Source organism: Vanessa cardui, chromosome 21 (assembly GCF_905220365.1).
Source record: "Vanessa cardui chromosome 21, ilVanCard2.1, whole genome shotgun sequence".
Lineage (NCBI taxonomy): Eukaryota > Metazoa > Arthropoda > Insecta > Lepidoptera > Nymphalidae > Vanessa > Vanessa cardui.
The window spans coordinates 6,250,216-6,263,826 of NC_061143.1; the positions used below are offsets into that span (position 1 = coordinate 6,250,216).

The 13,611-nt window shown below is 31.5% G+C and overlaps 1 protein-coding gene across 2 annotated transcripts; it reads right to left on the bottom strand.

Moving 5' to 3' along the window:
• Positions 1–331: 331 nt before the first annotated feature.
• On the bottom strand, positions 332–13,130 carry LOC124538956. Of its 2 annotated transcripts, none has more exons than XM_047116239.1 (3): positions 12,266–13,130; positions 5,499–5,697; positions 332–3,078 (listed from the first exon to the last, which is right to left on the bottom strand). In XM_047116239.1, the coding sequence occupies exons 1-3, from the start codon at positions 12,447–12,449 to the stop codon at positions 2,931–2,933; spliced, it is 531 nt and encodes a 176-aa protein (XP_046972195.1). In that variant the 5' UTR covers positions 12,450–13,130; the 3' UTR covers positions 332–2,930. The 2 variants fall into 2 exon arrangements, with proteins under 2 accessions (XP_046972195.1, XP_046972197.1); XM_047116241.1 differs by lacking the exon at positions 12,266–13,130 and adding an exon at positions 9,479–9,833.
• Between the last annotated feature and the right edge of the window lie 481 nt (positions 13,131–13,611).

The following is a 13,611-nucleotide window of genomic DNA, read 5'->3' on the forward strand; positions in this document are numbered from 1 at the left end:
AACGTCTAGTTTTATATCACATGAAATCATTTTTATGGCGTAAATGTGATATCTTCTACTGAATTGTCAAAATATGTCTGTCATGTGTCATATGCTCGTTCGGTAAAGCAGATTATCGTTCATACTGAACACACGAAAACAGATCTTCAGGTGACGAACCTTTTCTTACTCCGACTGTACATCCCCATTATATACACAGAATAATATATTCTTATAGACTCCTAAAATATATGTACATAATTATACAATACATATTATTTCATACTTGCATACATTATTTTGATACGGATAGATAAATAAAAATATGTATGTAATAAAGAAAACAATTTAATAAGTAATGAATTATTTATTAATTATATAAGACAGCAAGTATTGTTTTTATTACACCAATACTTATCAGGGTTTTTCACGCGTAGAAATTTAGATCCTAAGACAAATAAAGTGGCAACTTATAGGAAAAATTCACGGTATCAATTTGTTTAAACAAAAAACAATATTAAAAATAATGACAAAGAAAATGATATCTTTTAAAAGTAAGAAGACAAGATTAAATATTCCTTTCCACATTCAATTTAAAAAAAAATATCTAACTAAGAATTAATCAACCGAATTACAATACACGAACATTATCTATTTATATTATATTCTCTCGTGAGATTAAACTACAAAATTATTGCATTATCATCCCATTCCTTTAATAATAATAAAAAATTTTCACACATCCATTTACATTAATACATAAGAAAAATTACTGCGATAAGCCCAAATACCATACCATATTAAAGTCAAAAATACAACAAAATTTATACTAAAATATTTTATCAATACTTCAACAGATTCTCATCATTTTGAAATTAATAAAGACCATCAGTGCTTGCGTAAGAAACAAATTTGTATGTGATTCGTAAAATGCAGTAAGTCAACGCATGGTGATACGCTATTTTGATTCATGATTCCTTTAAATGTTATCATTATTTTGATCAATATTCAATATAACTATCATACATTTGTTCTTATAGCATAGCTCCTGTTAAATCTATTAGAAGGTACATAGGCGACAATGAATGCGCGCAGATTATTTATTTACCATTTAACATATTATAATATATTATTATAGTTTATGTTTCGTATTATTTTAATAAACAAATAATAAAATTTATATGTTTCATTGTTGAAAATGCTCATTGAATATACCCATGGAAAGGCAGAAAACAATATTTGCCTCCAAATAAGTGAAAGGGATCTGGAGGGTATCTCTTACTAAAACATAGTTTTGAGAGTTTAGACAAGTTGAACGAAACCTATTTAATTTACCTTAAATTTAAAGATAATCCTAACTAAGTAAACAACAATTACTAGACTAGTTTCCAATTAATTATCTACTAACTTTACTATCCAAAGAATAAAATTACTTTCTAACCAATCATTGTATTCTTTCTTTCGTGTACCCAGACATTACAATTTTTCACAATTCAAAATTAAAAAAATATAATATATTTTTACGAATTATTATAAAAACATAATTATACAAAGAGAGGCAGGCATGCATGATAAGTTATGCATGCATGTCAAGCATTATCAATGCAACTCTTGACTATTTATGAGTCTAAAGATATTGCATTTTAAGCGTTCTCCCAAATAATCTAGATTAAAAAGTAATTTTATTATTTGTAAAACACCATGTTATTGCAAAAGATTACGTGCAGCGTTCCAATTAAAATAGAAAATACAAATTGATTATTTCATGATGTTTTATCATAAAACGTTATAATATTTATTCCTCTGCCAAAATATTATTTCTAATCATGACGAACTTTGTTTAGTGAATATTCAGTTTTAAACAATTTCTCTCTTTTCATAGACGATACGACTTAATGTTCTTAATTTAAATTTAACATAACTTACGACCTTTTGCAATAACATTAGCGAAATCAATTTCACGCAAAACAGTCTGCTATTATATATTAACTTAACAACGATCGTGGTAACAACTCTTCATTTATTTGTATTCTATACTTATCATATATGACATCACGTTGATTGATGTGGTAACTATCAACCCGGTCTATCATGCGGGTAAATCTTTTTCTAGTATAGTATAAGCCTCTATTAATTTTGTTTTTAAAAATAAATCTTTAATAAGAAAACAATACCTATCGAAGTAGAGATACAAAGATCTTATAGCTCAGATGTTATGCTTAGTTCTCGATCTAGAATAGAATCTCGACTAATTATGTAATATAAATTTAAATTTTTTTTATTTTTATTTGCATTTACTACTTCTGTTATATACAGACTATAAGTGTAAAAGGACGTACGTTTAACTAAAAGCACACAAAAAAGAACCCTTTTCTTTAATATAGTGAATTCTTTTTTATTCCATCGCCGTTTCAACTGTTAGTAATAATCAGTAATGGTAAAGGTCATTAGCATTCATTTTATAAATAAAATTGACAGTTTTTGTTATTTAAATTTTAAATAAAACCTTTTTTATAGTAATTTAAAACGTATATGTTTTTATAATTATTACATAGCCTAGTTATTGTCTTTTTAGTTTTACACGCAGCTATACTACTGTATATTTTCTTTTAAAATTTATAGTCTAATCATATTTGTATTCTTCTGCCAAGAAATTACCTAAATATAAATTATAACGTCAATCAATTTGTCCGACACACTTTTGCATTTATAAAATTAAGTAAGGATTAATAAAATCGTATATCGAGTTAGATAATAATTCGACAAATACATAGTTGCTTTTAAATCAACTTTAAATTTTTGAACACAATGGGGCATTGTATCGTTGAATAAAAGTAATTCTTAAAATAAACAACAAATAAAACAAAAAAATCTCCAATTCCACAAGGGTAAGTAACATACTTACATTTAGATTCAACAATTAAACTCATATTAAATTATAAATTAAATTGTTATAAATTAGTGTTTCCTAGAAGATTTTCATCGCAACCTCTTCTCTTTCCGAGCTGGTGGCATAGTTGCGGAGATCCAACGATGTCACCGAGGAATACACTCAATAAATACAGCTCCTTGGCTTGGTCTGGCGAACGCTTGTATTGGCTGTAAAAAGCACAACATTAAATTGCTATAAACAAAAACTGTCTACAAATGTTCCATTACGGTGCCTCTCCCTTAATAGAGAAAATTTAAAATGGAAATAATAAATCACAATGGATTTTATCCCCAAATACCTAAACTTATATAAATGTTTAGTGAATTTGGGTAAATCTTAAGTGAACTAGAATCATTTGTGAGATATTAGGTACACAATTCTTACGGAAGTTATCAAATGTAACAATGATTCGCCTTCCTACTTTCAATAAATTGCCATAAATATTGCGTCACAATAAAATACTGTAAAAAGCATCATAATCTTCTTTATACGGAACCATCACCGATGTTCATAATCGTAACCACAAAACTATGGCGACGACACTATGCGTACATTGAAAAGTAAATTCTTTTATAACTCAATAAGGAATAAATTTAAACTATTTTATATGATCTTCAATTTCAATGTAATATCATAATATAGAGCTAATTATTTAGTGAATAGAGTTCAAAATCAATCGTCACGATTTAATAACACGATCAGTGAAAGTCTCTGTGGTCTTGCATAATACCGGCTCACCTCAGCTGAGCCTAGACCAACTAAACCCCATTATACACTAGACTGGAAATGCAAATAATTGATATAGGTTTTAGTACCTCACTTTCCCTTCCAATAAATAATATGTTAAGACTTTATACTAATTAAATTACATAATATTGTATTCATAAATGTTACGTATTCTTAATGTTTTCTTGATAAGTAAATAATATGGTTTTCGATTAAAAAGTCATAAAGTATTAACGTTCTTTTTATTAGATGATAATGGTACTAATTTTAAAAGTACATCTATCTGTATTAAAAAGGGATAGACTGTATATAATAGATGTAAGTATTGGTGTGAAGGTAATGTCCAAAGCGATCGTCCGATTGCAGAATTGTTTTACCGATAATTAACTACTGGATATTATCCTGTTAAAATTAAGAGTTATTCGTGAAGATCAATCTATACTAATATTATAAATGTCAAAGTAACTCTGTCTGTCTGCCACTCTTTAATGAACGAAAATTTAAAGTAACGATGTCTGTCTGTCACTCTTTAACAGCCAAACCAAAGAACCGAATTTGACGAAATTTGCTATTAAATAAACTGAACTATAAGGAAGGAGGTAGGCTCCTTTTTTCGCCTAAATTTTTTTTATGGTATATGTTTGCGGACGAGCATATGGGCCACCTGATGGAAAGTGGTCACCATCACACATAGACAATGACGCTGTAAGATATACTACCTTACATCGTCAATGTTCCACCAACCTTGGGAACTAAGATGTTATGTCCCTTGTGCCTGTAGTTACACTGGCACACTCACCCTTCAAACCGGAACACAACAATACTGAGTACTGTTATTTGGCGGTAGAATAACTGATGAGTGGGTGGTACCTACCCAGACGGGCTTGCACAAAGCCCTACCACCAAGTAAAATACCACCAAGTAACATGCGACAGCCAACCCCTAAAACGCGAACGAATCCTCGGTCGACATCTAGTTTGGTAATATAAATCGACGAAGAAGGAATGCATTTCGTACGAACACTGCCTTAACGATATAACATTATATGAATGCATTCTATGGAAAAGTTATAGCGCTCAAAAAGGTCTGCAATTTATCAACCCTAGCTTATGTTACAGTTAATTCACAAATTAAGTAAATATGTTTAAAGTCCATTTCATTATATTTTAAAGGAACATTTCTGGCGGGTTTTCCTAGTATTATAAACAGTAGTGTTTAACGCACTGGATGGTCAGGCGTACGTGACGAGACTTCGCGGCGGTTGCGTAGTCATTACATCACTGTCCCACTTATCAGTCTTGGCGAATTCTTTCTAGCTATTACTTGACCCGAATCAAGTGTCCTTGAAAAATTTATTCAAATTAGTGTCGAAACCAAGAACCTATGGATTCGGATGGGTTGCCGGGTCAAGGTTGCAATTTATGAATGTGAATGTAAGGTTAACGACCTTTATTGTCTTAGTAAAGAATAGTGCATAAAGAAAAAAACCCCTAAGGCACTTACGTAATTTTTTTTATTTCTTTGCTTATTGCTCAACTTTGAAAGAAGTGATAGAACTCTTTATTGACTTTTTTTGTTCACCGATAAACCTATTTTTAATTATAGTACACTAATTTATAATAAAAGTGTATGTATTTTGACGTGTACGCCAATTTTCATGGGTACACCACTCCGAGGTCTTGGATTCGATTCCCGGGCAAGTCGATGTAGAAAAAAAGTTCATCATTTTTCTATGATGTCTTGGGTCTGAATGTTTGTGGTACCGTCGTAACTTCTCATTATACATAACACAATTTCTTTAGCTACTTACATTGAGATACAGAGTTGTCCAATATTTATTAATTATACTCAAACTTCTTACCTAAATACATCAGGCCAATCCATTTGCGGTCTTGGTTGTGTGCGTGCTCTTGTCGCATAGTGCGCACAGACACGCTCAAATACGCAAGCTCGTGCGCCGAATTCGGCCGTGATATATTTCTCCACCTCTTGCGCGTCAAAAGGATCAGAGGTCTCGCTTACAAACGTGAGCGCCCGGCGATTTCTGGATCGGTATGTCGCTGTAAAAATGAAAATAAATACAAGTTAGTTCTAGTCTGTAAACATGCCACTTCTGGACAAAGAGCATCTTCAGAAGAGAATCTTCAGAAGAGAATATCACGTTTATTTTTGGGACAAATATGGAATGACCCATCTAATATATTATGTGAAGTATGGACCAAGTTTGAACCAGCGACCATACATATCTATCTTGGTGGCTTTGTGCAAGCCCGTCTGGGTAGGTACCACCCACTCATCAGTTATTCTACCGCCAAATAACAGTACTAGTAGTATTGTTGTGTTCCGGTTTGAAAGGTGAGTGAGCCAGTGTAACTACAGGTACAAGGGACATAACATCTTAGTTCCCAAGGTTGGTGGCGCATTGACGATGTAAGGAATAGTTAATATTTCTTACATCGTCATTGTCTATGGGTGATGAAGACCACTTACCATCAGGTGGCCTATATGCTCGTCCACCAACTTACCTTAAAAAAAAAAACTCCACTTCAACGATAATGAAATGTAAAATTAAATACAAATTTTTTGAAATACATAAACGTTCGTCAATAAAAAAGTTAATAATAATGCAGCTTATTTGTTTAATTTTCCCTCAACATGATACCATATAAGAAATGCATGTAAGAACTAATAAATTAATTCAATTGAACTGGTTTAATCCAGTTTTTTCCGGCATATCTAATATGCGATGAATCAAGTGCAAACATTTCAATACCTATTACGAAACTGAACCTGTATAACACGCTGCTTAATGCATGCTAATGTGACAGACGAACATATTTATTAATTGTAATAGTTATGATATATTTATCGAAACAGTATCATGTCTTATATACAGAGTTACGTTACGTTAAGTAGTAATACTGGATTATATAACAGATTTTTATGAATGCGAGCTATACCGGCCTTTATTTAATGGAATTTCAATGAGAAACAGATTTTTATCATAGATGTTACCCTATATGACAACCAAGGAGAGTTATTTAACTTTACCATAGTTTTTTAGAAAAAGGGTTCGAAATTTAAAAATATATCTTGTCTTATGGTCTTGAGTGTGTTTAAATTAAACAATCAACAAACAAGTGTCAAGCGGCAATCGTAGCACACGTCAAGCTAGTTTTCTCGTTCTACCGAAGATTTGTACAACAACATCAACAACAACAAATTCTGTAAATTCCCACTGCTAAGCTAAAGGCCTCCTCTCCCTTTGAGGAGAAAGTTTGGAACATATTCCACACTGTTCCAATGCGGTGTGGTGGAATACACATGTGGCAGAATTTCTTTGAAATTTGTCACATGCAGGTTTCCTCACGATGTTTTCCTTCACCGCTGAGTACGAGATGAATTATAAAGACAAATTAAGCACATGGATCAGCGGTGCTTGCCTGGGTTTGAACACGCAATCATCGGTTAAGATGCACGCGTTCTAACCACTGGGCCATCTCGACTCTCCTTGCTCGCTAGACTCGCTAGATTTGTTCAAATTACGGTAAAACAATGATCACTTTTGAAGGTGCAAAACTGTATAATGAACTACCCACACATATAAAAAAATGTAAACTCATTTAACGGATTTAAAAAAAGAACTTGCTAAATATATTTTAAATAATAAATAATTAAAATTAAGACACTACGTTAAATTAGTACTTAATATAGAGAAATGTCTCTTAATTAAGCGTTATATTTGAAACAACTACTAATTGTCATTTCATTTATTTTATTTTTCGTTAGAAGTGTGATGTCGAACTGTTTATTCATAAATGTTTTGTTATAAGTATAATTCTCATTTAAGTGACAATAGCGTCTTAATGGGAATAAAATATCTTAAACCTAAATTATTACGGACAGATATATCGTTTAATATTATGAAGTATCTAACTGTAAAATTTAATGTTGTTACAGTTATTAAGTACTAGTTATTAAAACGACTAGTATTCTGCATAACGTCTTCGGTATTACGTATATATTATATAAGATAATATTTAATAAGATAATATAGGTATCATATAATATAACATTACGCTTGGGTTATTAGAGTATCTTGATTGATTAATTGGGCTTGTTAAAATAATGCACAACAAACCCCAATATAATATTAATACTTTTAACAATAATTATTTTTTTACTTAAATTTTTTAGTAGAAGAATCTAGAACTATCTAGATGCTGAGATATATTGATAACATAGCATTCCTCCAGCATCGGTGCTGTAAGATATATAAGCAATTGGCTATATCCCCAATGCGCCCCCAATCTTGAACCCTAAACCAAGAACCAAAAGTCTCTGACGCCTGTAATATTTTGGACCCAAGTCTCTAAATAATTTTCAGCCACCCTTCAGACCGTAACAATACATAACTATATATATAACATAGGTGAAAATAAGGCAAGTAAATGCTAATTAGTTAAATGGAAATCTGACATGTCCTAAAATTTATCGAAAGGTACAAAAGATCATACACTAATACTTTCTTATTCCTGCCCGTGTCCCGATATATTTGGTGACTCCAAATAGATCGGGACAGCATAACTTCTCCTTCCATTCTCTTCTATTATTTGTTATCTGATCGTTCACATCCTCTTATATTCCTCCTCACACATTCCATCCATATCTTTTTTAGTTATCTTCCACCCCTGGCTACCTTTATACTCATACTCATCACTCTTTTAGTTTCGTACTAATACGTGTAGCAATCTAATCCATACTAATTTTATAAATGTGAAAGTAACTTTGTCTGTCTGACTGTCGCTCTTTCACGATCAAACCAATGAACCGAATTTAATGAATTTTTGGTGTGAAGCAAACTTAAACTCCAAGAAAAGACATAGACTACTTTTTTGCCTAGCACGTAACCACCAACCCCTAAAAGAGTGGTACAAGAGCAAGATTTTTGTACATAATACCTTGACAATATAGTAAAGAATCACTGATAAGTTTAAGTGTTTCTAATGTGATGTCGTAAATAAACAAATTCTATAGTATATTAAGTATTACTATTGCACCAGTGCCAATCCGGGGCGGGTCGCTAGATTTTACATACTAAGTTGTCTGTAAATTTTATTTCACTTTTGATGTAAAATACCATAAAAAGTATACAACAAATAAACTATGCGATGCTTTTGCACATATAATAAAGCACTTAATGTACTTTTTACAGTTTCAAACGATTCATGGATACTTGGAAGCTTGGAGAACATTTTATAACCACTCATCTGATCTTCCTGTTTTAAATATAATTCGTCCCAAATAAAGAAGTGCGTATATATTACTTGCTTATTTTTTGGTGAATACTTATTAGCTCACATCAAATACCGGAATAAAAAAACTGGCTAATGCACCAATTCAAATATAATTTTAAAGCTTAGTACTATTGAATTAACGTATCACTAGAATTAATATCATTAAATATATGTTGGTCTAGTAGACCACGTACGAATTGCAGATTACGAGTTCCCGATGCTTGAACCAGATAGTTGAGTGTATTTAATTTTTCTATTCTACTAACAACGCCATATTTTCTTTCCTATGCCTCAAAAAAACAGTAAAACCATTCTCATGCCCCTACACTCTCCTCGATAAGATTTAGAGTTGTTACACTCAATACTCTAAATCTCACCAGAATCTGTTGAATTAAGAGCGCGCTTGAGTTTGTAAACAAACACGTGTAGTAATATCACCGTTATTAGTCAGGACATTATCATCACATAAATTATTATCACTGTTAACTACATAACCAACTTTGAAACAGTAAAAACTTACAACTAAACATATATGCTCACTTACCAGGACTGAGTGAATAGGAAAGTTTTTTCAGAAAGTTAGTCAACCTCACACTTCCTACAATAAAAGGGAATCCGACCAATTGTACCGGCAACTCGAAGTACATATCTTGTCCATCGACAAGAATAACGAATAACAAAAATACGAACACGAAAATCTTACACAACTCCATTGTTTAAAAACAAAACACAACTACAAAGGATTATATATTCGAGAACCTCTTTAAATATGTATATTTTGCCCACTACTTAAGTTTCATAATATTCAAAACAAACTTTAAATATATATAATTAATTTCGCGTATTGTAGGTACGGTGTACATAAGCGTAAGGCTGTGTTTAGACTGGACGTCACGAGACTTCGTTCTCAGGTTCATTTTGTTGGTCAATCCACTTGGCTGTTATGTCATAGCGGTCACTTGCAAGTAGGTTGTCTTGTACACAATTCTATGCAGTGAACTTAACGTTTACGTTAAATAAATAATACATTATACGTTAAACAGTCAACAAAATTTCAAAAGACTAATTAGAATTCAACAATTATTTTAAGCAAGTTTTTTTAAAATACCATAAACAGTATTTATGATCATTTTTACTTTACCTTTTTATAGTTACCAATACGGAAGAAAATATTTATTAAAATAAATAATATAATTTATATTGTAAAAACTATTTTAATGATAAAAGTAATAACTCATACTATGAATGGTATAATAAGATGATGTACTTCAATTAATTATGTAATATATTCGATTCTTTCCATTAGATTCTACATATAAGTCAATCGTCAAAAATTTTATTTTATAGTGTTTCGAAGATATAACACAAATAATGTGACCTTAGATTTGCTATAATCCGATATTAATCTCAAATTATTAAACTTATATCAGAAAGGCTTTAAAGTATTCAAAAATATGCAGATCGAACCAGCGACCTTCACATCTTCAATTCGCCATTAAACCACTGAGCTATCGAGGCTCTATTTCGTTAGTATGATTAATTCTCAGAATTGGTAATAAAAATGTATTTAAGTAATTGAATGAGTAATTAAAGAGATATTAAATAGATATGATGAATTAAAGGGTTTTAGTTTGTTATCATCGTCACATATTTCCTTTGCCTTTATGTTAAATTAAATATATAATAATTACAAATCTTAGAACTTAAAAAAAAGGTTTGGTGTTTTGTACAACCCTGCTTATTCATCTCATTCAGACAATCCGATTTAAATGAGATTTAAAAACACGTAATATAAGGACGGTGCAACCATAAACTAACAAACAAATATTTACACAAGAATCTTCCACCAACCCGCATTGGAACAGCGTGGTGGAATGTGTTCTAAACCCTCTTCTTAATGGAAGAGGAGGCCTTATCTTAGCAGTGGGAAATGTACAGACTGTTACTTTACTTTACTTTACTTCTACTTAATAAATATGTGAATTTAAATATTATAAACTACTATTATAAACAAATAAATATTTTAAAATACAATACAGGGAAGTTCATTAAAGTCGTCCAAATTATTATTTAGGTAATTATAATTTTATAACTCATATATTCCATGGGAATTATTTTGCCTGTGATTATTTCACCACCCTTATATGTTAAGGCACTTTATTCATACATATCTTAACATAATATCCTTAGTAAACTTTTATGATGAGATGGCTCCACTTCACTCACCCAGAAGCATTGCGAAAACAACAGCTGGCAATTTTAAAAGTATATCTAGTAACAACATTTAAAAAAACATTATGAAGTCTACTTGGAAATGTTTTTAAAGGGGATTCCGCAATGTTGCGTCCTCTATCGAATGTCAAAACAATAATGACAAAAGTAGACGCACAATAAACAGCGTATATAATTAAGTCCATATTATATTGTATATGTACAGATCTTACTGTGTTACAGATGCTACAAATACGAATGTTTGGATAGATTTTTGTTACTCAATCACGCCGGAACGGTTGATCTGATCTGAATTACATTTGACAGAAAAATAAATTATAGTATGATATATATCAAAGCAGAATCTTAACCGATGATTTCGGGTTCAAAACCAGGCAAGCACCGCTATATGCTTAACTTGTGTTTATAATTCATCTCGTGCTCGGAGGTGAAGGAAAACATCGTGAGGAAACCTGCATGTGTCTAATTTCATCGAAATTCTTCCACATGTGCATTCCACCGCTCTTTCACATATGTTCCAAACCCTCTCCGCAGTGGGAAATGTACAGGCTATTACTTTTATGAAATATCACATATGTATAATTTTACTCTTTATCCCTAGCACCATATAACTACAAAACTAACTAACAAACTACAATTCCCTGAATCACGAGTGAAGTCACAGGCGAAAACGGTTAACGGTTTTATAAACGTACTTAAATCCCAAAGTTTCTTAATCGTGACAATTTAATGTGAATCAGAAACTGCGAAACAAACTCCGTCTTGCCCAATATATCGTAAGTCGCTCAAGGCCGACTGACCATGTTAAGAATTTTATATACAGATATTTACATGTCAAAACATTTTAAAAATAATTCAAAGGTATATTCATATATACATACGGAAAAAAATTGTGTCAAATTACTATACTTTCACAATGATATGTAAACTACTAATAATTCCCGAAAATATAAAAAGGTATATATGAATAAAACAAAATAGAGAAACGACAGTATTGTTGTTAGTTATAACGTAAAAAATCATTCACGTTATCTATACTTCATCACTATCTTTATTAAAGGATTATTGATTTTTTTTTAAATAAAAAAAATTACTGTACCTGGATTCAAGGCATACGAGAGCTTCTTGATGAAATTTGTGATCCTAACCGCTAATATTATGAAAGGGAATCCCACCAGCTGAACCGGCAATTCGAATGCACTCTGTTCCGTTCCAACCATCGAACTTTGCAGCAAAACAAACGACAATACAGTCCAAATGTATACAATCTTCATTAACTCCATTTCTTAATACTATAAATTCACTTTTTTAATTGAATCACTTCTTAAGAACTTGTCACTTCTTCGGAGCAGAAGATACGAGGTCACGTGGCGTTCCGAGGGTAGAGAATTCGCTGCGTCTAATCCGTTTCTAATACACGACGACCTTAGTGTGATATTCAATTATAACTGACCGTGTCTAACACAGCCTAGTTGGGGTAGGTGTTGTAATCATCTAACTACGCGTTACTAAATCACCGTATCGATAATTTGTTACCTGTTTTAGTCATCAGGAGTTGTGGTAACGATTAAGTAACAATGCTAGAGCATTCCATGAATTTTTAAAATACAATACGCTATGACACAAGTTATAATATTTGATTTAAATCCGGAAGGTTTCGATAATTGCACGTAGAGTGCTGATTGCTTACTGATGTAATATATATGAACTAATTCATTTACACGATATAACCTTGCGTATGAATTACAGGTTGAAAGTTCTTTACGTCACAAATAATTCTACAGTCCTTGAAGCCACGAAACATAGATATAGGAAGTTATTTAAGTCTTAAAATCATGAATAGAACGCAATATTAACATGTATTCACCACTGTAAGTATCTTCACTTAATTAAGACGCTGTGAACGCGTTTTTTCGTACTACCTATAAACGTTATTCTATGTGAGAGACATCGAGATTACTGCAGTCGTGTGCAACTGTGACTACCCCACTATTTTGTCTCCGACATGCATTATTTTTAAATGCTCTTTAATATGGTCCCTTGATAAGGTTAGCCGTGTAAATTAATATGATGTAACTGTATAAAGATTTTCCAAGTGAATTAGTAATTGACCGAACATTGTGTCGCTTTTTTAAACATTGTCCAACTTTAAATTAATAATTAATTAAAGTTATATAGATCCCGCTAGCAATTGCATGTGTTTGTAAATGTATTCCTTTAAAATTTATACAATTGACATGCAACAAAGGGATTTAACATTTATTTGACATACTTTTGACACACCCTCACACACGTACACACAGAAACAAACAAACACACTCACACATTCATGCTTTCATCACTAGCGCTAATTTGCATTTTCACTCATATAAAATTGAGTTCTATTTTTTTGTTTTATTTTTTTTAATTTTTATTGAACTTCTTCAAATGACTCTGCTACGCATG

What these genes read in the sequence shown, in the direction of transcription:
- LOC124538956 (XM_047116239.1), bottom strand. Translation starts at nt 12,449, where the DNA reads ATGGAGTTAATGAAGATTGTATACATTTGGACTGTATTGTCGTTTGTT. An exon ending in CTCGTATGCCTTGAATCCAG is followed by an intron (nt 5,698 to 12,265) that starts GTACAGTAATTT and finishes TCATTTTTACAG; the next exon opens with CGACATACCGATCCAGAAAT. An exon ending in GATTGGCCTGATGTATTTAG is followed by an intron (nt 3,079 to 5,498) that starts GTAAGAAGTTTG and finishes TGCTTTTTACAG; the next exon opens with CCAATACAAGCGTTCGCCAG.